This window comes from Bolinopsis microptera, chromosome 11 (assembly GCF_026151205.1).
Source record: "Bolinopsis microptera isolate Bmic1 chromosome 11, MBARI_Bmic_1.0, whole genome shotgun sequence".
NCBI classification, from domain to species: domain Eukaryota; kingdom Metazoa; phylum Ctenophora; class Tentaculata; order Lobata; family Bolinopsidae; genus Bolinopsis; species Bolinopsis microptera.
This window is the reverse complement of record NC_087082.1, coordinates 7,444,898-7,465,119: the sequence shown is the minus strand read 5'-3', so window position 1 is coordinate 7,465,119 and position 20,222 is coordinate 7,444,898. Positions and strand designations below refer to the sequence as shown.

General features: G+C 40.3%; 4 protein-coding genes across 4 annotated transcripts in view; 2 read left to right on the top strand and 2 right to left on the bottom strand.

The window, feature by feature from the left end:
* LOC134823014 (transcription factor E2F5-like) overlaps positions 1–20,222 on the top strand; it is a 50,451-nt gene that overhangs the window by 14,513 nt on the left and 15,716 nt on the right. The gene's annotated exons all lie outside the window — the stretch shown is intronic.
* On the bottom strand, positions 185–9,724 carry LOC134823013 (sushi, von Willebrand factor type A, EGF and pentraxin domain-containing protein 1-like). The gene is made up of 11 exons (XM_063834321.1): positions 9,290–9,724; positions 8,961–9,146; positions 8,540–8,635; positions 8,298–8,444; positions 7,781–7,963; positions 7,436–7,615; positions 7,075–7,266; positions 6,789–6,971; positions 6,361–6,540; positions 5,823–6,002; positions 185–789 (listed from the first exon to the last, which is right to left on the bottom strand). Exons 1-11 carry the CDS (start codon positions 9,630–9,632, stop codon positions 596–598), a joined length of 2,064 nt encoding a protein of 687 aa, XP_063690391.1. The 5' UTR covers positions 9,633–9,724; the 3' UTR covers positions 185–595.
* LOC134823015 (aspartate aminotransferase, cytoplasmic-like) overlaps positions 8,133–20,222 on the top strand; it is a 39,172-nt gene continuing 27,082 nt past the window's right edge. The window contains exon 1 of the mRNA XM_063834323.1: positions 8,133–8,151. The gene's annotated coding sequence lies outside the window, so the exon portion shown is untranslated. The remainder of the gene's footprint in view (positions 8,152–20,222) is intronic.
* LOC134823076 (uncharacterized) lies at positions 10,348–16,466 on the bottom strand. Its single transcript, XM_063834425.1, has 8 exons — positions 16,340–16,466; positions 15,913–15,945; positions 13,034–13,510; positions 12,410–12,886; positions 11,786–12,262; positions 11,162–11,638; positions 10,538–11,014; positions 10,348–10,361 (listed from the first exon to the last, which is right to left on the bottom strand). Exons 1-8 carry the CDS (start codon positions 16,452–16,454, stop codon positions 10,348–10,350), a joined length of 2,547 nt encoding a protein of 848 aa, XP_063690495.1. The 5' UTR covers positions 16,455–16,466.

Genomic DNA, 20,222 nt, shown 5'->3' with positions numbered 1-20,222 from the left:
TATTCTGTGTTTATTTTGTTTTGTTTTTATTTAGTCCTGTGGTCAATTTCGACTCAGGTTCATTTTTCCTGTGGTTTCACTGAAAGAGCTTCTAGCAGCTTTCCGCTTTGGGAACCCTTGAAAAATATCTGAGGTAAGTATTTGGATTGATTGTGACATTTTTGACAAAAGATACGAACACAGTAAACAACTGGTAAAGAACTTTGTATTTACACTGTAGATACACATTACACGGTGTTCAATACATGAAGTAAAATGAATAGTGTTCAAACCAAAGGATGGAAAGTATATAGTATGGTAAAATGTGAATTATTATTGTATAATTATTGGTTATAACTGATAAATTAATCAAGAAAGGGGTACAAATTCGCAGCTACTGGAACAAAAAACGACACTAAAAGCAGATGACAGAATGGAATAACACAGAAACATCAGGCTTCACTACACGTTTGGGGTCACAAAAACAACTTAACAAATAAACCTAAATGTGATAAACCTTGTGTCAAGTCAGTAGAAGATGACAGTAAAACTGACTTCCCAATTAAATTAGAAACGAGCGCTACACTATGGAGGGGGGGGGGGGGGGGTTCCTGGCCTAATACTCACGCGTGTCGAAGCAGAGAGGTCGAGTGGAGTAGGAGTAGTTGATACCCCTCTTACAGCTGATGACCTCGTCTCCCTTCAGGGAGTACCCCTCCCCACAGGTCACTGTCACTCTGGTACCGTAGATAATGGGGTAAGCAGTGTCAGTGGAGAGATGGTTCTCCAGGAGCGGTCCTTTACATGTTTCTGAGGGGAGTTTATTAATTAGGTGGGCTAATGCGGTTAAGACAAAGCTTCTGATATACTGCAATATAGTGACGCAGATAACCTTAAATCGAGTAACCTGTACCTATACTCCTATAGTGTATAGTACATGTAGGGGGCTGAGTCACTAACCTATAGTGCAAGTAGGGGGCTGAGTCACTAACCTATAGTGCAAGTAGGGAGCTGAGTCACTAACCTATAGTACAAGTAGGGGGCTGAGTTACTAACCTATAGTGCAAGTAGAGGGCTGAGTCACTAACCTATAGTGCAAGTAGGGGGCTGAGTCACTAACCTATAGTACAAGTAGGGGGCTGAGTCACTAACCTATAGTGCAAGTAGGGGGCTGAATCACTAACCTATAGTACAAGTAGGGGGCTGAGTCACTAACCTTTAGTACAAGTAGGGGGCTGAGTCACTAACCTATAGTACAAGTAGGGGGCTGAGTCACTAACCTATAGTACAAGTAGGGGGCTGAGTCACTAACCTGTAGTGCAAGTAGGGGGCTGAGTCACTAACCTATAGTACAAGTAGGGGGCTGAGTCACTAACCTATAGTACAAGTAGGGGGCTGAGTCCCTAACCTTTAGTACAAGTAGGGGGCTGAGTCACTAACCTATAGTACAAGTAGGGGGCTGAGTCAATAACCTATAGTACAAGTAGGGGGCTGAGTCACTGACCTATAGTGCAAGTAGGGGGCTGAGTCACTAACCTGTAGTGCAAGTAGGGGGCTGAGTCCCTAACCTTCAGTACAAGTAGGGGGCTGAGTCACTAACCTATAGTACAAGTAGGGGGCTGAGTCACTAACCTATAGTACAAGTAGGGGGCTGAGTCACTAACCTATAGTACAAGTAGGGGGCTGAGTCACTAACCTATAGTACAAGTAGGGGGCTGAGTCACTAACCTGTAGTGCAAGTAGGGGGCTGAGTCACTAACCTTTAGTACAAGTAGGGGGCTGAGTCACTAACCTATAGCTCTATAGTACAAGTAGGGGGCTGAGTCACTAACCTATAGTACAAGTAGGGGGCTGAGTCACTAACCTGTAGTGCAAGTAGGGGGCTGAATCACTAACCTGTAGTGCAAGTAGGGGGCTGAGTCACTAACCTATAGTGCAAGTAGGGGGCTGAGTCACTAACCTATAGTACAAGTAGGGGGCTGAGTCACTAACCTATAGTGCAAGTAGGGGGCTGAATCACTAACCTATAGTACAAGTAGGGGGCTGGGTCACTATCCTATAGTGCAAGTAGGGGGCTGAGTCACTAACCTATAGTGCAAGTAGGGGGCTGAGTCAATAACCTATAGTACAAGTAGGGGGCTGAGTCACTGACCTATAGTGCAAGTAGGGGGCTGAGTCACTAACCTGTAGTGCAAGTAGGGGGCTGAGTCCCTAACCTTTAGTACAAGTAGGGGGCTGAGTCACTAACCTATAGTACAAGTAGGGGGCTGAGTCACTAACCTATAGTACAAGTAGGGGGCTGAGTCACTAACCTATAGTACAAGTAGGGGGCTGAGTCACTAACCTATAGTACAAGTAGGGGGCTGAGTCACTAACCTGTAGTGCAAGTAGGGGGCTGAGTCACTAACCTTTAGTACAAGTAGGGGGCTGAGTCACTAACCTATAGCTCTATAGTACAAGTAGGGGGCTGAGTCACTAACCTATAGTACAAGTAGGGGGCTGAGTCACTAACCTGTAGTGCAAGTAGGGGGCTGAATCACTAACCTGTAGTGCAAGTAGGGGGCTGAGTCACTAACCTATAGTGCAAGTAGGGGGCTGAGTCACTAACCTATAGTACAAGTAGGGGGCTGAGTCACTAACCTATAGTGCAAGTAGGGGGCTGAATCACTAACCTATAGTACAAGTAGGGGGCTGGGTCACTATCCTATAGTACAAGTAGGGGGCTGAGTCACTAACCTATAGTGCAAGTAGGGGGCTGAGTCACTAACCTGTAGTGGAAGTAGGGGGCTGAGTCACTAACCTATAGTGTAAGTAGGGGGCTGAGTCACTAACCTATAGTACAAGTAGGGGGCTGAGTCACTATCCTATAGTACAAGTAGGGGGCTGAGTCACTAACCCATAGTGCAAGTAGGGGGCTGAGTCACTAACCTGTAGTGCAAGTAGGGGGCTGAGTCACTAACCTATAGTGCAAGTAGGGGGCTGAGTCACTAACCTATAGTACAAGTAGGGGGCTGGGTCACTATCCTATAGTACAAGTAGGGGGCTGAGTCACTAACCTATAGTGAAAGTAGGGGGCTGAGTCACTAACCTGTAGTGGAAGTAGGGGGCTGAGTCACTAACCTATAGTGTAAGTAGGGGGCTGAGTCACTAACCTATAGTACAAGTAGGGGGCTGAGTCACTATCCTATAGTACAAGTAGGGGGCTGAGTCACTAACCTATAGTGCAAGTAGGGGGCTGAGTCACTAACCTGTAGTGCAAGTAGGGGGCTGAGTCACTAACCTATAGTGCAAGTAGGGGGCTGAGTCAATATAGTGACGCAGATAACCTTAAATCGAGTAACCTGTACATATACTCCTATAGTGTATAGTACATGTAGGGGGCTGAGTCACTAACCTATAGTACAAGTAGGGGGCTGAGTCACTAACCTATAGTGTAAGTAAGGGGCTGAGTCACTAACCTATAGTACAAGTAAGGGGCTGAGTCACTAACCTATAGTGCAAGTAGGGGGCTGAGTCACTAACCTATAGTGCAAGTAGGGGGCTGAGTCACTAACATATAGTGCAAGTAGGCGGCTGAGTCACTAACCTATAGTACAAGTAGGGGGCTGAGTCACTAACCTATATTACAAGTAGGGGGGGGTGTAACCCAAAAAAACCCAACTCCTACCCAAGAAAAGGTAATACTGGGATTGGGTTTTTTTGGGTTTTTTTGGGTTTTTTAAACAAAATTCTAGCCATTTCATTAATTGTATTGAATGTGAATTACTTCCCACTGAGTCTTACCTACGTGTTGTTCTCATGTCTTAACTTAATAGATAGTTTACATAGTATATTTAAAGTGTGTTTATATTGATAGTATGTTATCACGATAGCAAACAGGATGTCTCGTTCATCGAGATATAATCCATATGAATGCACAAAGTGGAAATGTGCCAAATGTGGCAAATGTGTTCTCCTGTCATGGGAGGCCATGACGAAGGTCAAGGGCAAGTCAAAGCACATGACTTAAATTACTTGACTTAAGGCGGCTTCAGAGTCCGAGTCTCGATGATGTGTCTCCAAAGCTTTCTGTCCGCCATAAGCTCCTTAATCTCCCCAGTGTTCTTGAGTCCAGTGTCACTTATTAGGTTATCGACGAAGGTGAGCGGTGGTCTGCCCCTCCCTAGGTTCCCAAAGGAGAAGTTGGTGTGCTGCCAGGTCATCATGTCGCTGGATGTGCCCAGCTAACCTCATTCTTCTGGCCTGTATCTTCGAAATAACTCTTGGGAGTGATCCAAAGACCTCCTTGTTGGTGCGATGTTCTCTCCAGTCCACGTTTAGGGCCATCCGAAGCATTCTACTGTAACATCCGTCTATTCTTTTCTTCAAAGATTCTGTTATTGTCCACGTTTGCGTTCCATACAGGAAGATTGATTCAACCGTAGCTTGAACAGACGGATCTTTAAATCTCGGCGCAAATTGGACCTCCATATAGCCTACATTTTGTGGTAGGTAGCCCATGCCCTGGCCTTGCGTAACCTAAAGTTGTGCTCCGTTGTACTAAAATCCTCAACTTCTTCTAAGGCATGTCCGTCTGTGTTCTAAGGATATGTTGGTTGGCATGGGCAAATCAAACCGTTCCCTCGAGCTTGATGCACTCGGCAAAAGTTTGATCCCTGTAACAGTTGCCCACTCTCGCAACAAGCTTGTTATACCGCATCTGAAAGCAGAGAAACTATTTAGAGGTAAAGATACTTCAATCCCAAGATTGTTACAAGCTATGAAGAAGGGAGTCTCAAGGGGTAGAGAACTCCTTCAAGAACACTGTAACTTTGAAGGAGAGGCTTTCCAACCATCTTCTGACGGAACAGAGAGTGACGAAGCGGGAACAGATGATGAAGAAGAGGAAGTGGAGGATATTGACTCATCAGAGGAATGGGCGAAAATAGTAACTGTGTATGGTGATGCTCTGCATCATGATACGGCTGTTGAGGTTTGCCTCAATGGAGGGCGAGATCGAATGCCATCCCAGTCAAGATTTTAGCGACTCCAGGGCCATAAACAAGCGAAGATATCACTTAATATCACATGTGATCATGCAGCTGATAGTAACTGCAAGATTCTTTCAGTTGGAGATAGAGCATGGTTTCTCGTTAAGCGGATGATCAGGAAAACGGAAACAGAGATCGTGAAGGTGAGAAGAAAGGCTTTATTCCTCTCGTACCGGTTGCGGTCAGGGTTGGGGTCATCCTGTGAGTTGCGTCCCTACTAACTCAATTTGCCATGGCCATCGAAGTGAGCATTACATAATACATATGGCTGATATCATATCTGGATGGCCAACTTCTTCTGAGCACATCAGTGAATAAAATACTGCTTTTGGGTGATATTTAAGCGATTATATCTATTGTGATGTTGTAGTGATGAACCACAACAGTGATGTTGTACTGATAATTGTTTTGCTAGGTGCCTACATGATTTTATTTCCTTCAAATGAAAAATTTGTAAAAAACCCAAAAAAACCCAACTCCTACCCTGAAAAAGGTCATACTGGGATTGGGTTTTTTTGGGTTACACCCCCCCCCAAGTAAGGGGCTGAGTCACTAACCTATAGTGCAAGTAGGGGGCTGAGTCACTAACCTATAGTGCAAGTAGGGGGCTGAGTCACTAACATATAGTGCAAGTAGGCGGCTGAGTCACTAACCTATAATACAAGTAGGGGGCTGAGTCACTAACCTATAGTGCAAGTAGGGGGCTGAGTCACTAACCTATAGTGCAAGTAGGGGGCTGAGTCACTAACCTGTAGTACAAGTAGGGGGCTGAGTCACTAACCTATAGTGCAAGTAGGGGGCTGAGTCACTAACCTATAGTGCAAGTAGGGGGCTGCTGGATTGTGAAGGTGGAGCCTCTTACACACGTGATCACTGTACTACCACTCATCACGTGGCCAGCTATACACGTGACCACTACCTCTGTCCCCACTATCACAGGGAATCTGGTGTTTGTCTGGATTTTAGGGATATCCGGCATCTGGTCACACTCGTCTGTAGTGAGGTTGGTTAAAATCACAAATCATAAAACTACAAATCTCTTTCTTTTGTTAAGTTCTAGCGGATGGATTACTGAGGGTTCATGTGCAGTGTAAAGTGATATGAATGGGTCCCAATCCCCATCGACCGTCTACAATAAAGAGGCTTCATTTTCGCTATAATAACCGCGGTGTTTTCATCGATCACAAGCAGAAGCGTTACTGCAATGTTTAATTAAGAGATCACTAGACCTATGAAGATCCAGCCCAATGCTTTCATAATCATTTCATCTTGATGAAAACCGAGGCTATCGGTTGCACACTGTTTAAAAAAATCTCAAATTACGAAAGTCTGCAAGATAATCTAAACGTACCTAGAACACATCTAGGTAGTTGGTTGAACTGGAAGTTGTTTTCTTTAATACAGGTGATAGTTCTATCCCCCTCGTGGGAGTAGCCACTCTCACAGTCTACTGTGACTGTGTCTAGGTACTGTACTGGGAACTTAGTCTCCGTCCGCAGGTTGAAGATGGCCGGGAGTGCTGAGCATTCGTCTGGGACATCCATTTTTTATTAACTTATTTTGTAAAGCAAAAAACAAACAAAGTATACCCTATGGTACAAACATAAATCTGCCATCATGACAACTATTTGTTTTAAACACTGAGTGGAGACTCTCACTTCATCCCCAACTATCAAATTATATGATCGACCCACTCATTTAAAGAGCGAAAAAAGGTTGCTAATATTTTTACTATTATTAATACAAAATAACGCCCTCATCACATGATAGCCCACTTACCTTTCTGACAGACAGGGAACTTGTCCACAGTGAACTGATCGTCCTGTACACAGGTTAGAGTGCGTAACCCTGACGTTAGCGTGTAGCCAGACTTGCAGTTCACAAACACAGTTGCTCCTTTGTTAACAGGGAATGTGGTATCAGCCCACAAGTTGCTGTTTGCTGGCAGTTCGGAGCACGTTCCTGAGCGATTTAAACAGTTGGTTCATGTGGATTAGTGGAATATAAATTATAATATTTAAGGTTTAGGAGATAATATTAGAAAATAAGATTGTATCCCCTTTACCTGCATCGTTACAGCGAGGTTTATCAGTGGAAGCGAACTGAACTCCGCCTGTACACGTGATCACGTTATCTCCTCTCAGTTCCATATTGTGTCCGGGATCACATAACACGGTGACCAGGGCTCCGTACTCCACTGGGAACCTTTGAGTTGTAATCAGGAGGGCAGAGTCTGGGGGCAGTCCTGTGCAGCGCTCTGGAGGAGTGAAATATACATACATACATACATAATATAAATATAAATAAAATATGTCAACGTTGTCAACATCAAGTTCTTAGTTCATGGTTATTAAAATTTCAATCTTCAATTATATAATTATACAAAACTGATGTTTTTAGTTTCATGATTGTTAATTAACCCTCACTTGGATTGCACGTAGGTTCAACGTAGTGAGAGAATTGTTGATCCTTCAAGCACGTGATCATAGTATCACCAGCAAAGGTGTACGCTACTTCACATGAAACAGTTACCAAAGTGCCGTAAGGGATGGGAAACTTGGTTGCAGTAGATAACCCCTCCACTGGTGTCAATTCTGTGCACTCATCTGAAATTAATATTTATTTTGTTATTTAATTATTGTTTAATTATTTATAAATTAAGCCGTCTACTTGATCAGCGTTGTTGTTATCGATTGTTGAGATTTCACGACTCATAAGATATTTGAAACTGAATAAACGCATTTAAAAAGAGAAACTATTGATTGGTATACCGAGCTTGCAAAGAGGTGGTTCTGTGACTTTAAACTCAGTGTCTTTAATACAAGTGACTGTAGTGTCTCCTGATAGAGTGTGCCCAGTCTCACAATATATCTTAATTTCCGTGTCAGGTGATACTGGTAACTGCGTATTTGTTCTTACTTTGTCCCAGCTGGGGTTTAGTTTTGTACAGGAAACTGAAATGATCTTTTTTAGGAATCCAACAAAATAATGGAGAAGGAAAAATGGATCTCAAAAAAAAAGGATAGATATTCTGTCTGTGAACACTGACTTAGATAGAATAGCGAAATTTTGTCAATCCAATAGTAAAGTTTAGAATTATAATACTTCCAACACGTACACTACTATATAACAAATAATTTGACTATGCCATGGAGAATTTCAATGACTTATGAAAGTCGAGGGACCTAGATCTAGTCGCCTGTATTTTTCGTGGGGTGGACCTGTCTACAAACAATGTCTATTTGTTACACAGAACTTGTTTTATTGAATAGTAAAGTTAAAAGTTACCACACTCAGTGTATCCTGTATTAACAGCAGTCCCCTGGGGGCACTTCAAACAAAGTCCTGTACCAGACTCCGAGCTGATAGTACCGGCTGGGCACGCTGCACAGTTTAACATTTCCGTATCTTTATACTGTCCAGCTGAACAAGGCTCTGAAATGAAGAATATCATACTCAGAGGGGACGTGAAACTACACCATCTCATAACATAATATTTTGAAAACTCTTGGAGAGAAGAACCTACTTACCGCAGGAAACTTCATCCGAGCTAGGCTGTTTTCCCATGCCACATTTTTCACATTCAGCCATATCAGCAGCCCTGTAGTGTCCCTCCTCGCAAGTTGCTGCAATGGAAAAGGGTGAGCACTGATTCGTAATCAGCAATGTCCTATTCACTGTTATTACATCATTATCTTTATTCGCGAGCGAAACCCAAATTGTTAGTGGTACTCTTTTTCCACGCTTCAAAATGAAGTCCAACACGACCCCGACATATTCCTAGTGCAGTAATACCCCGATTTACCGCGGAGTTTGGGAGAAAGGAAAACGCCGCGGTTTATCGGGGTTTGCGTTAAATAGGGGTTTTGATTGTATACATTATGTACGTCAAGCCCTATTTGGGGAAAGGAAATGGCCGCGGTTAATCGGGGTTTGCGGTAAATCTCTCACCGGGCACACATTGTGGTTTGTTCTCGTACTGCAAGTCTTGGTAGTGGTAAGTGTTGCAAGTAACCGTGTTACTCCCACTGTTAATATAGCCGTCGTTGCAGGACACTGTCATTGTGGTTCCTTGGCTCACAGGGAACTCAGCCTCTGTTTTTAATCCAATCCAATCTTCAGGTAGTTTGATGCATACTGAAAATATTGAATTTAATTGATTTAATTGTAAATTTTTGGTGGTTTTGTTATTTTCAATAAGGGTCCATCACAATGATAGGGAAATTAAATTGAAATCTATTTTTAAATTAAATGTGATGGAAGTTGTAAGAAAAATGTACCCTCTGCTAATGGTCTAAAGAAGTCTGACACGTTATCTTGTTCTCCATCGTTCACAAATTGAATTTGAGTAAAATCTATGGACCACTTTTTTACACAGTCTTCGAAAGCTGAATCCACCAAGATAAAGTTGAATACCTCCACTCCATTACAACGAAGTTGAAGATTGTTAAGCCCTCTTTCAAAAGTCCAAACTTTGTGCTCGTTGTTATCAATATCTGGCAATGTGAACTGCGGCCGTGGATTTGTCTGCGTGCAAAAGCCGATATTGTAGCTGGGTGGATCTTGAAAATAGATGAAGATTGCAGGATTGTCATTAGAACCTATAAAGCGCACCCACATCATATCAGTTCCGCCAAGAACGGACTTAGTCTTTATTTGGAGCGGGGTCAAATCTATATCCAAATCAATATTCGTGTTTAGAGTTCCAGCTGGAATCCAACCTGACATTTTTTAAATTAATGGATTAAATCAATGAATACGTGCCAAAATTAAATTTAAGTCAATTACCTTACGAGAGATATTTATGTTCGACATAATTCCAGTGACCTAAATGATTTGGGAACGAAAATATGGGGATTTTTTCCGAAAACCGCCAAATTTCGTACCCCAAATTAAATCATGGTATTTGAGAATTTTTTCATCTCTTTATTTTACAAAAATGAAACCCAACATTTGAGAAACTTAAACTTGAATGTAACCATATTAGCTTTATGTTTATTCCCCCTAATCTTACGAACCGATTTCAACCTTTAGACGTATCTGTAAACAAGGCGGCTAAAAATGTTGTAAGGAAATGTCACAGTAAATACTATTCAGTGACGTAAAACATGTGAGGTAAAACGTCAGCTGGCTGCTGGCGTAGGGGCTAATAATGTAGCAGTTGATTTAAGATCATCTGTCTTGAAAGCAAAGCATGTGAATTGGATCGTTGAGATATATAATAAGTTTCAGTCTGACAAGTCACAATTATTGAGAACGGCTTTAGAAAAACTGATATTACTGAGGCTATTGAGATGGTGGAGTTTCCAGAGCAAGACCCATTTTGATTTATTTAACCTCAGCCTCGGGAATCTGGTGTTTCATTAATAAGTACTATTCTAAGTTCTAGTTTATTACTCGTATTTATAACATAATTAATAATATATTAATATAAATATCACTAACCTGACGTTCGTCTTTCGACGTTAATAGAATTTTGTTCTATGTAAATTTAGAAAATTTTAGAAAAAACAGCATTCTAACAGTACCTGTGCTCGTAACAGCTACATCAAAAACTGCTATGTGTCCTGTACTCTTGCTTAGTTTCACAGTGTCTCCTTCAGTGTTACAGAGCAGTGTGTAGATCTGGTCTGACTGGTCTAGTCCGTATGTTAGTTGGAGTGTTCCACAAGACTTCTGCTTTACCTCTCCCTGGTACACTGACACATCCACGTTATTATGAATATCCACACAGGCTCTGAAGTTATCTTCATTTTGTACACACCAGTTACCAGGGTCGAACCAGTTGGTGTAGAACAGGTAGTAGATAACGATCTTGTGAATGAAGTGAGTTTTACTAAACTCTAACTTCAACCAGCCTGCTCCGTTATCAGTGTCAGTTACTGAATAACTTGAGAAGTCCATATCAACTGCATGTGCTGCTGCATATATTTCCTCGTTGTTCTCGAGTGTTTTTCCGTGTGTAACTTTTGAAGGAATTATCTCTGTTACCCCTGCTTTTCTAACTGAAATACTAATTTTAAATTTAATTAAAAAAGATCTTATGCTACGTTATAATTCAAATTTAAAAAATCGAACAAGATCTTATGCTTGGTATGACTTCCTACGTTATCAACAAATTTAAATGATCAAATCCTAGATTTTAACAGTACCTGTGCTCGTAACAGCTAGTTCAGTTACTACTATCTGTCCTGTACTCTTGCTGAGTTTCACCGTGTCTCCTTCAGTGTTACAGAGCAGTGTGTAGATCTGGTCTGACTGGTCTAGTCCGTATGTTAGTTGGAGTGTTCCACAAGACTTCTGCTTTACCTCTCCCTGGTACACTGACACATCCACGTTGTTATGCCCATTCACACAGGCTCTGAAGTTATCTTCATTTTGTACACACCACTCACCAGGATTGTACCAGTTGGTGTAGAACAGGTAGTAGATAATGATCTTGTGAATGAAGTGAGTTTTACTAAACTCTAACTTCAACCAGCCTGCTCCGTTATCAGTGGTAGTTGCTGTTTGGGTCGAGAGGTCCTTATCAACTGCATGTGCTGCTGCATATATTTCCTCGTTGTTGTTGAGCGTTTTTCCGTGTGTAACTTTTGAAGGAATTATCTCTGTTACCCCTGCTTTTCTAACTGAAATACAAATTTTAAATTTAATTAAAAAAGATCTTATGCTACGTTATAATTCAAATTTAAAAAATCGAACAAGATCTTATGCTTGGTATGACTTCCTACGTTATCAACAAATTTAAATGATCAAATCCTAGATTTTAACAGTACCTGTGCTCGTAACAGCTAGTTCAGTTACTGCTATCTGTCCTGTACTCTTGCTGAGTTTCACCGTGTCTCCTTCAGTGTTACAGAGCAGTGTGTAGATCTGGTCTGACTGGTCTAGTCCGTATGTTAGTTGGAGTGTTCCACAAGACTTCTGCTTTACCTCTCCCTGGTACACTGACACATCCACGTTGTTATGCCCATTCACACAGGCTCTGAAGTTATCTTCATTTTGTACACACCACTCACCAGGATTGTACCAGTTGGTGTAGAACAGGTAGTAGATAATGATCTTGTGAATGAAGTGAGTTTTACTAAACTCTAACTTCAACCAGCCTGCTCCGTTATCAGTGTCAGTTACTGTTTGGGTCGAGAGGTCCTTATCAACTGCATGTGCTGCTGCAAAACTTTCCTCGTTGTTGTTGAGCGTTTTTCCGTGTGTAACTTTTGAAGGAATTATCTCTGTTACCCCTGCTTTTCTAACTGAAATACAAATTTTAAATTTAATTAAAAAAGATCTTATGCTACGTTATAATTCAAATTTAAAAAATCGAACAAGATCTTATGCTTGGTATGACTTCCTACGTTATCAACAAATTTAAATGATCAAATCCTAGATTTTAACAGTACCTGTGCTCGTAACAGCTAGTTCAGTTACTGCTATCTGTCCTGTACTCTTGCTGAGTTTCACCGTGTCTCCTTCAGTGTTACAGAGCAGTGTGTAGATCTGGTCTGACTGGTCTAGTCCGTATGTTAGTTGGAGTGTTCCACAAGACTTCTGCTTTACCTCTCCCTGGTACACTGACACATCCACGTTGTTATGCCCATTCACACAGGCTCTGAAGTTATCTTCATTTTGTACACACCACTCACCAGGATTGTACCAGTTGGTGTAGAACAGGTAGTAGATAATGATCTTGTGAATGAAGTGAGTTTTACTAAACTCTAACTTCAACCAGCCTGCTCCGTTATCAGTGTCAGTTACTGTTTGGGTCGAGAGGTCCTTATCAACTGCATGTGCTGCTGCAAAACTTTCCTCGTTGTTGTTGAGCGTTTTTCCGTGTGTAACTTTTGAAGGAATTATCTCTGTTACCCCTGCTTTTCTAACTGAAATACTAATTTTAAATTTAATTAAAAAAGATCTTATGCTACGTTATAATTCAAATTTAAAAAATCGAACAAGATCTTATGCTTGGTATGACTTCCTACGTTATCAACAAATTTAAATGATCAAATCCTAGATTTTAACAGTACCTGTGCTCGTAACAGCTAGTTCAGTTACTGCTATCTGTCCTGTACTCTTGCTGAGTTTCACCGTGTCTCCTTCAGTGTTACAGAGCAGTGTGTAGATCTGGTCTGACTGGTCTAGTCCGTATGTTAGTTGGAGTGTTCCACAAGACTTCTGCTTTACCTCTCCCTGGTACACTGACACATCCACGTTGTTATGCCCATTCACACAGGTTCTGAAGTAATCTTCACTACTTACACACCAATCACCAGGATTGTACCAGTTGGTGTAGAACAGGTAGTAGATAATGATCTTGTGAATGAAGTGAGTTTTACTAAACTCTAACTTCAACCAGCCTGCTCCGTTATCAGTGTCAGTTACTGAATTACTTGAGAAGTCCATATCAACTGAATGTGCTGCTGCACAGCATTCCTCGTTGTTGTCGGCAGTTTTTCCTTGTGTAACTTTTAAAGGAGTTATCTCTGTTACCTCTCGTTTTCTAGCTGAAATACAAATTTAAGATTTAAAAAGATTTTATGCTAAGTATGACTCTATATTGTTATAATACAATAATACCTTGGCTGTTGAGTGCTACGGGCGAGCCTGGCACGATAACTAAGCCAAGGTATTATTTGTTATAATACCTTCCGGGAATTATATCCACTAAAACTCGGGGACACTGAGAGCTGATAATTTGCACATTTTTCCCGCAAGGGAAGCGAAGGTATTATCAGCATAGACTCAGACTGGCTGGCGGCAAGTTTCAAAACAAATAACACTGGCGTTCAATATATTAGACACTATATTGTATCATGCGCACGTAATAATCACGTATTATAATATTTTCCGGTTCCGATTGGAAGGGGTGTAATCCGATACGTGCGCATGATACAATATAGTGTCTAATATATAGAACGTTAGTGTTATTTGTTTTACAACTTGCCGCCAGCCAGTCTGAGTCTATGCTGATAATACCTTCGCTTCCCTAGCGGGAAAAATGTGCAAATTATCAGCTCTCGGTGTCCCCGAGTTTTAGTGGATATTTAATTCCCGGAGGGTATATCATAAAACTAAAAATTATTAAATCTTAAATTTAACAGTGGATGTGATTTAAACTAATTACATCACTACAAGTACAAATCTGTTACATTTATAGAGGATGAATACGGACGGGTCCATCTGAACATTAATACAGCAAAGTTTTAACCGAGATAACTGTTTCACTTGGTAGTCGATCAGAAAAAATAAATATCTACAAAGTTATTATTATGCAACTACATAACCATGAGCTGCTTCGTTACTAAAGAAACCTCAAACAACGTTTTTAGCTAGGTTTGTCTTCTTACTTTATCGACATTTAAATCCGCTCCTGAACCCAGTTAATGTTTGGAATCTTTCCAATTATAATAATTCGTTATTGCCTCCTTCCACATACATTCTGTGAGGATGGTGAGACTGGAAAAACAGACACTATCAAAGACCCTATCAAAACATCATGCCTACTCTGCCTAGGTCGATCCAGTTGAAGTCTGGAACTAGTTTCGGACAGCGCTTCCCTCCATTTATCTCTATCACTCATGAGCCAATCCAGTATCTTCTTCGGAAAGATCTTATGAGGTCGTCCTCTATACCGATGGCCATATTATGATGGTTGCAAGAAAAGGAGTTGCTGAGCAGGTTGGTCCTGTAGAAGGTAGAGTGTAGACCTGTCCTGCAAAACGAAGTTGTCGTGTCTTTATGGTATCTGTCACGGGTCACCGGTGGAATATTTCCGTTAAGAACAGAATTATAGGTGTGTGAGATTTACACGAGATGCCAAAGACTCTTCGTAGCATTCTTGTATAGACCCCGTCTAGTGTCAGCTTTTTTCAGGGTCCACGTTTCTGTGCCATACAGAAGAACGGATTCTACTGCAGTTCTAAAAATCTTGGTCTTGATCTTCCTAGACCATGTCAGATTTCCAGAAAGCATCTAGACTCTGCAGGGCTTTCCAAGCAATGTCGTTCCTAGTTGAAGCTACATAAGATCCTAAATATTTGAAGTCATCTACTTCTTCTAGAGAAGTGCCGTTGACAAAGACCCTTTCTCCTGAGTTGAAAGGCCTCAGAATGTTTTAGGACATGTATTTGGTCTTGTCGATGTTGATAAGTAAACCATAGGGAGCTGCAATGTGACATTGCCAATGTCAGAGATGCTTTGGCATAGGCGGCTATTCTCGCTGAAGCTGTCAGGAACTGTAGCTCAGTCGTCAGCGAAGTCCAAATAAGCTATAAAGTCAGTGCCAACTTTAAACCCATCGCGTGGCCCTATTGGCATTGCCAGTCTTAGGATGAAGTCCAGAACGATTATGAAAATGAGTGGAGCAAGAACATCGCCCTGGAGAATTCCGAGGTTGGTCAGGAATTCAAGAGTGCATTGGTATAGCATGTGACTAATAAGGTCCTATTCATATTCGAAACAGATTCTTAATCCTTATACATCACACTATCGTGTCTAATTAATGGTTAGGCCCTCAAACCAATAGCAGAAAACACTTTTTTTTGCCCGTAACAGCTTCTACTATATCTTAAGAGTAAGGTTTACAGCAATCCAGTCCCTAAGACAACCGAAGAACATGAGAGAGGCAATGAGAATGCAGTTGGGCACAGTGCAGTCTGCTGTAGACAATGGGAGACAATTGACTCACCTGATATCAATTATCAGCATGTGCTCTCCAATAAAGGACGATGGTTTGAGCAGATAATAAATTGTTTAGTCACATATTATTATGTTTCATGATTTTTTGATATATTTGTTACATTTATAACCAAAATTTAAAAATTTCTTTAATTTGTACTAAATTTGACAATAAATCAAAAACTGGACACCCTGTAAATAGTCACAATATTAATATAATTGCACACACCTGTAGATCCTGGTTGTTCACAAGCCACCATCACTGGAAAGATTGCGTTCAATATATTATGTACGGGGGAGGGGAGGGGGGGGAGGGGAGGGCCGAGGGGCAAAGTAACTTAACATACGCTGGGTCTTATACCACCAGTGTGTTTCATATTTGAGACCTGTAACTTTGCAGTCGGCATGCTTTAACTACTCATTCGAAGATTCTGTCGCCAAGTAACTTTTGCCCCCCCCCCTCCTCCCTTTCATATAGTTCCATCGACAATGAAGATGTGTAATTCATCAAAGTTGAACTGTTTATTTAAAGTTTCCTTGAAAATTATGTACCAAGCTTCATTTTGGAAACTATAAATTTCAACTTGAAACGAATTCTTCTTTGAAAGTGTTTTCTTAGAATAAATCAGTGGCACAATCAAACGACCATCACTTACCAATTTCAGCTAATAACAATAGGAGCAAGGGAAGCCTCAGACTTCTGGGAAACTTCATCGTGAGCAATATACCTTTAGGTTTCTGACACTGTCTGCTTTGTCTTTCCGATATCATATAATACGTTCTACAACTGTCAGAATAAGTGGTTTTAGTATTTGATTAAAAAACTGTGGAAATATGGTGAATTTCATTTCCTGACAAAAGTGCTTAATAGGGCAGTCGATATCGACTTTTTAGTAAGGACATGTTTTAGGGATCATTGAGAAAATATTGACCCTACAAAATTTAGAGATACTGATAGGTATTTTAAACATTTCTATTTGATTTTAAAATTAACACCTCGTTTTTATGAAGATTTTTAGAATTGATGGTGCGCTGTTTTTTACAGCCTTCTAAAAATCTTAAAAAGCGAGGTCCAAGAATTGCAAAATCGAGTAAAAATTAGTATAGGACTATCTTATCTCTTCTAAATTATCCCTAGAATATTATACTCGATTTTCTGTACCTGATTTAAAATCACTCGCACAATACAATAGCATACAAGCGTTAATCCAGAAAAGTGATACCCCAGAAAAGTTGGGGCCAGAATGGAAATAGCTCAGTGTTGTTAAATTCGATAAAGATTGGTTTAAAAGTATTCGACCTCTCAAAAAACTACGTCTAATTACGTATTAACTATTAAGTCTTTGATCATTTACATCAAACTCCTAGAGTATAGTTGTTAGATACAATATAAAATACGGAATATTTGAACTTTGCCGCGTTAGTAAAATGCTAACAGTTTGCGCGCATTATAATTTTTGTGGAGCATTATATTCCCAAAAAGTCGTACTGATAATTTCCCGCACTGATAATTTCCCGCGAGTGCTGGGATATAATAATGGAGCCACCGGCACCGTCCGGGCCTACAACAAAATATGAACACCGACTGCAAGTCACCTTGATGAGCAGTGCGTATCACATTGCACCATCTTTCACACCGAGACTGTCGTAAATTCTAAATTCGTGCCACGCTTGGATTAGTTTTTCAGTATTTTCTTCACTAGTACGTCCACAAAAGTACGGCAGTTTTGTCTAAAAACTACATATTTTTGAAAATACGCATTTAGCAAGACTGGAAATAAGTAAAGTTGTCCATACGGTCCCTTTACAGTCCCCTCCAGTTACTTATCCAGGAGGCTGTAACTTTGGCGATACATGTGTTTTATACCATACTTGATACGATTGAAAATACATTATACTCCATTATATTAAATGGAAGTTGGGTGTGTAAGAATACGAACAAAATAGTAACCATCAATTAGTAATTACTAATAATCGTAGAACATACATTGGTTTTTATAGCAGATATAACCTGATTCTTCCAAAAATATTAATATTTAAGAGGTTTTGTCGGAATCCGATACGAACACCAATCAAATTATATTTATATATATTAAGTCGGACAAGTGCAAAATCTGCAGATGATTCAGGAAAACAGTACATTTAAAAGCGTTTTCGACAGCAAGACTCCATTTTTAAGGGGAAAGTAGCGTTTCTGAAATCCGCGACAATCACCACTCCAACCGTCGTAAAAATGTTGGATAGGCATTGTCCCACAGTCGGCAGTAATTCTTTGGGTGAATCAGAATGTTGGACGTCGGCGGTTGTTTTTATTAGTTCTCAGGGAATGGAGTGTTTCTTAGCCAAAAAAATTTAGATAGAATCCAAAATTTCAAAAGGTCACTTTTGTAAGAAAACGGCAGCACTAGCAGTAAAAGAGTAAACACTAAACATGTATTGACTATTGATAGCAATAGTTCACTATGCTATCAATAGTCAATACATGTTTATATATTGACGCAATATTAACTGTGAACTTTTACCGCAATTTTAATGACGGTATTTATCAAAAACACTAAGAGTTATACGGCATTTCACGTAATGCGTGATGCGCTACGTACCGTCTAGCTAGGACCAGAGACTCGATCAGTTGATCACATACGTACAGCTATAGCTAGACAACGCATAATTCGGATACGTAACACTAACGCAATGTAACGGGATGCAAACTTTGATCCTAGCTAGACGGCACGTAAGTGACGTAACGTGTTGCGTGATCGAAAACATGTTGATAACATATGAAATCTGTATGGACAGATGTAAAATTCTTGTAGTCGTAGACCGGCAAAAGATTCCCCGATAAAGAAGCGCTTTGTCATAAGGACCTGAGACCTGCTTAACTACCTGAAATAGCATTTAAATCGATTCTTCCCAATTATTGTATGTAAAACAGTATGGAAAGCTTTCATACACAACTATGACATATTGTATATCTAATCTAACTTTATTTGAACGCTGGATGCCCTATAATCGTTCCTATTTTACATCAGTCATCATAAAAATGTTGAATGAGTAACACGTTTTTGAGAATTCACATTATAGCATCAATTTCCTCAGCATCCTTCGAGCGTTTATATTAATGTCCGTTCAGAATTATGTCCGATAAGGAGTACCTAATCAATGGGTTCGAACAGAGACTAACTAAATTTCTAGCTGTACGGCACGTACCGCACAATGCACATCACGTAACGCATCACGTGACGATATCCGTAGCGTCTAGCTAGGGTCGAATAAGCACTAAAAAAGTTAATCAGTTATCAGCTATTCTCCGTGGCAACTGTTACCGTGGCAACTGTTACCGTGGCAACTGTTACCGTGGCAACTGCTTCATAGGAAACTCAACGGGCAGTCTTGTTATATATTTATCTAATTTTATTTACGTTTTTATTGGTGAACTTATTTAAGTATTTAGTGGGTAATAGTAAAGTAGTAATACTTTAAAAACTTTGACAATGCAGGACAGCAAGATACTATGTCATCATAGTTGTTGAGTGCCAATGCATCTACCAAAACAGGTTTCTCAGTAGACCAAACAGATAGTTGTTACTGTAGATAGGTTCCGACAACAAGAGTGCTGCGGCCCGCCCGCTCACCTAGTCACTTGTTAGATTTAGTGGGTAAATCACACTATCTGTCTAATACGGACAGTAAATCTTTTATCGTTTTTTGTCGTTAAGAACGGAAAAATTTGAATAAAACTGTTTTCAGCGTCCATAACAACTAAGAATTTTTGGTAGCTGCTTGGATTCTTATTTTTCACAGCTAAGTTAGTTTAGCTGTGAAAAACGGGCAACACCATTTTATACAGAACTAGAAAGCCCGTGGTAACAGGGACGAAGCTAGTAGTATTCTTTGAAAGAAAGTTTTAATCGCATCAAAAAATATCCATCCCAACCGAAGATACAGCCGATTTAAATATAAAACACTTTAAACACAACGTAATTACCACAAAACCGATTTTAAATATAAAACACTTTAAACACAACGTAATTACCACAAAACCGTCAAAATGACGTTTAAACAATCTTTGCACGTGCGTGTGTGCATTAAAACACCGTTGCTATGGAACGTTTTGGTTGTTACCTAAATTCCTATTTCTCGTCTAATTTGCACGTGGGCGGTCGTACAGACAGACAACATAAACAATTCTTTGAATTATAGTAGAGACTAGAAAGCCCGTGGTAACAGGGACGAAGCTAGTAGTATTCTTTGAAAGAAAGTTTTAATCGCATCAAAAAAGATCCATCCCGACCGAAGATACAGCCAATTTAAATATAAAACAGTTTAAAGACAACGTAATTACCACAAAACCGATCAAAATGACGTTAAAACAATCTTTGCACGTGCACGTGCGCATTAAACACCGTTGCTATGGAACCTTTTGGTTGTTACCTAAATTCCTATTTCTCGTCTAATTTGCACGTGGGCGGTCGTACAGACATACAACAAAAACAATTCTCTGAATTATAGTAGAGATAGAGCAAGCTACATGTAAGGTCA

Bases quoted from the DNA above. Each gene is read 5' to 3' on its own strand.
- LOC134823013 (XM_063834321.1), bottom strand. From the start codon at position 9,632: ATGATGTGGGTGCGCTTTATAGGTTCTAATGACAATCCTGCAATCTTC. The intron at 9,147-9,289 runs GTACATTTTTCT...CAATATTTTCAG, and splicing joins CTTTAGACCATTAGCAGAGG to TATGCATCAAACTACCTGAA. The intron at 8,636-8,960 runs GTGAGAGATTTA...TTTCCATTGCAG, and splicing joins CAAACCACAATGTGTGCCCG to CAACTTGCGAGGAGGGACAC.
- LOC134823076 (XM_063834425.1), bottom strand. From the start codon at position 16,454: ATGATATCGGAAAGACAAAGCAGACAGTGTCAGAAACCTAAAGGTATA. The intron at 15,946-16,339 runs GTAAGTGATGGT...CAATCTTTCCAG, and splicing joins ATTGTTATTAGCTGAAATTG to TGATGGTGGCTTGTGAACAA. The intron at 11,015-11,161 runs GTACTGTTAAAA...TTAGTATTTCAG, and splicing joins ACTAGCTGTTACGAGCACAG to TTAGAAAAGCAGGGGTAACA.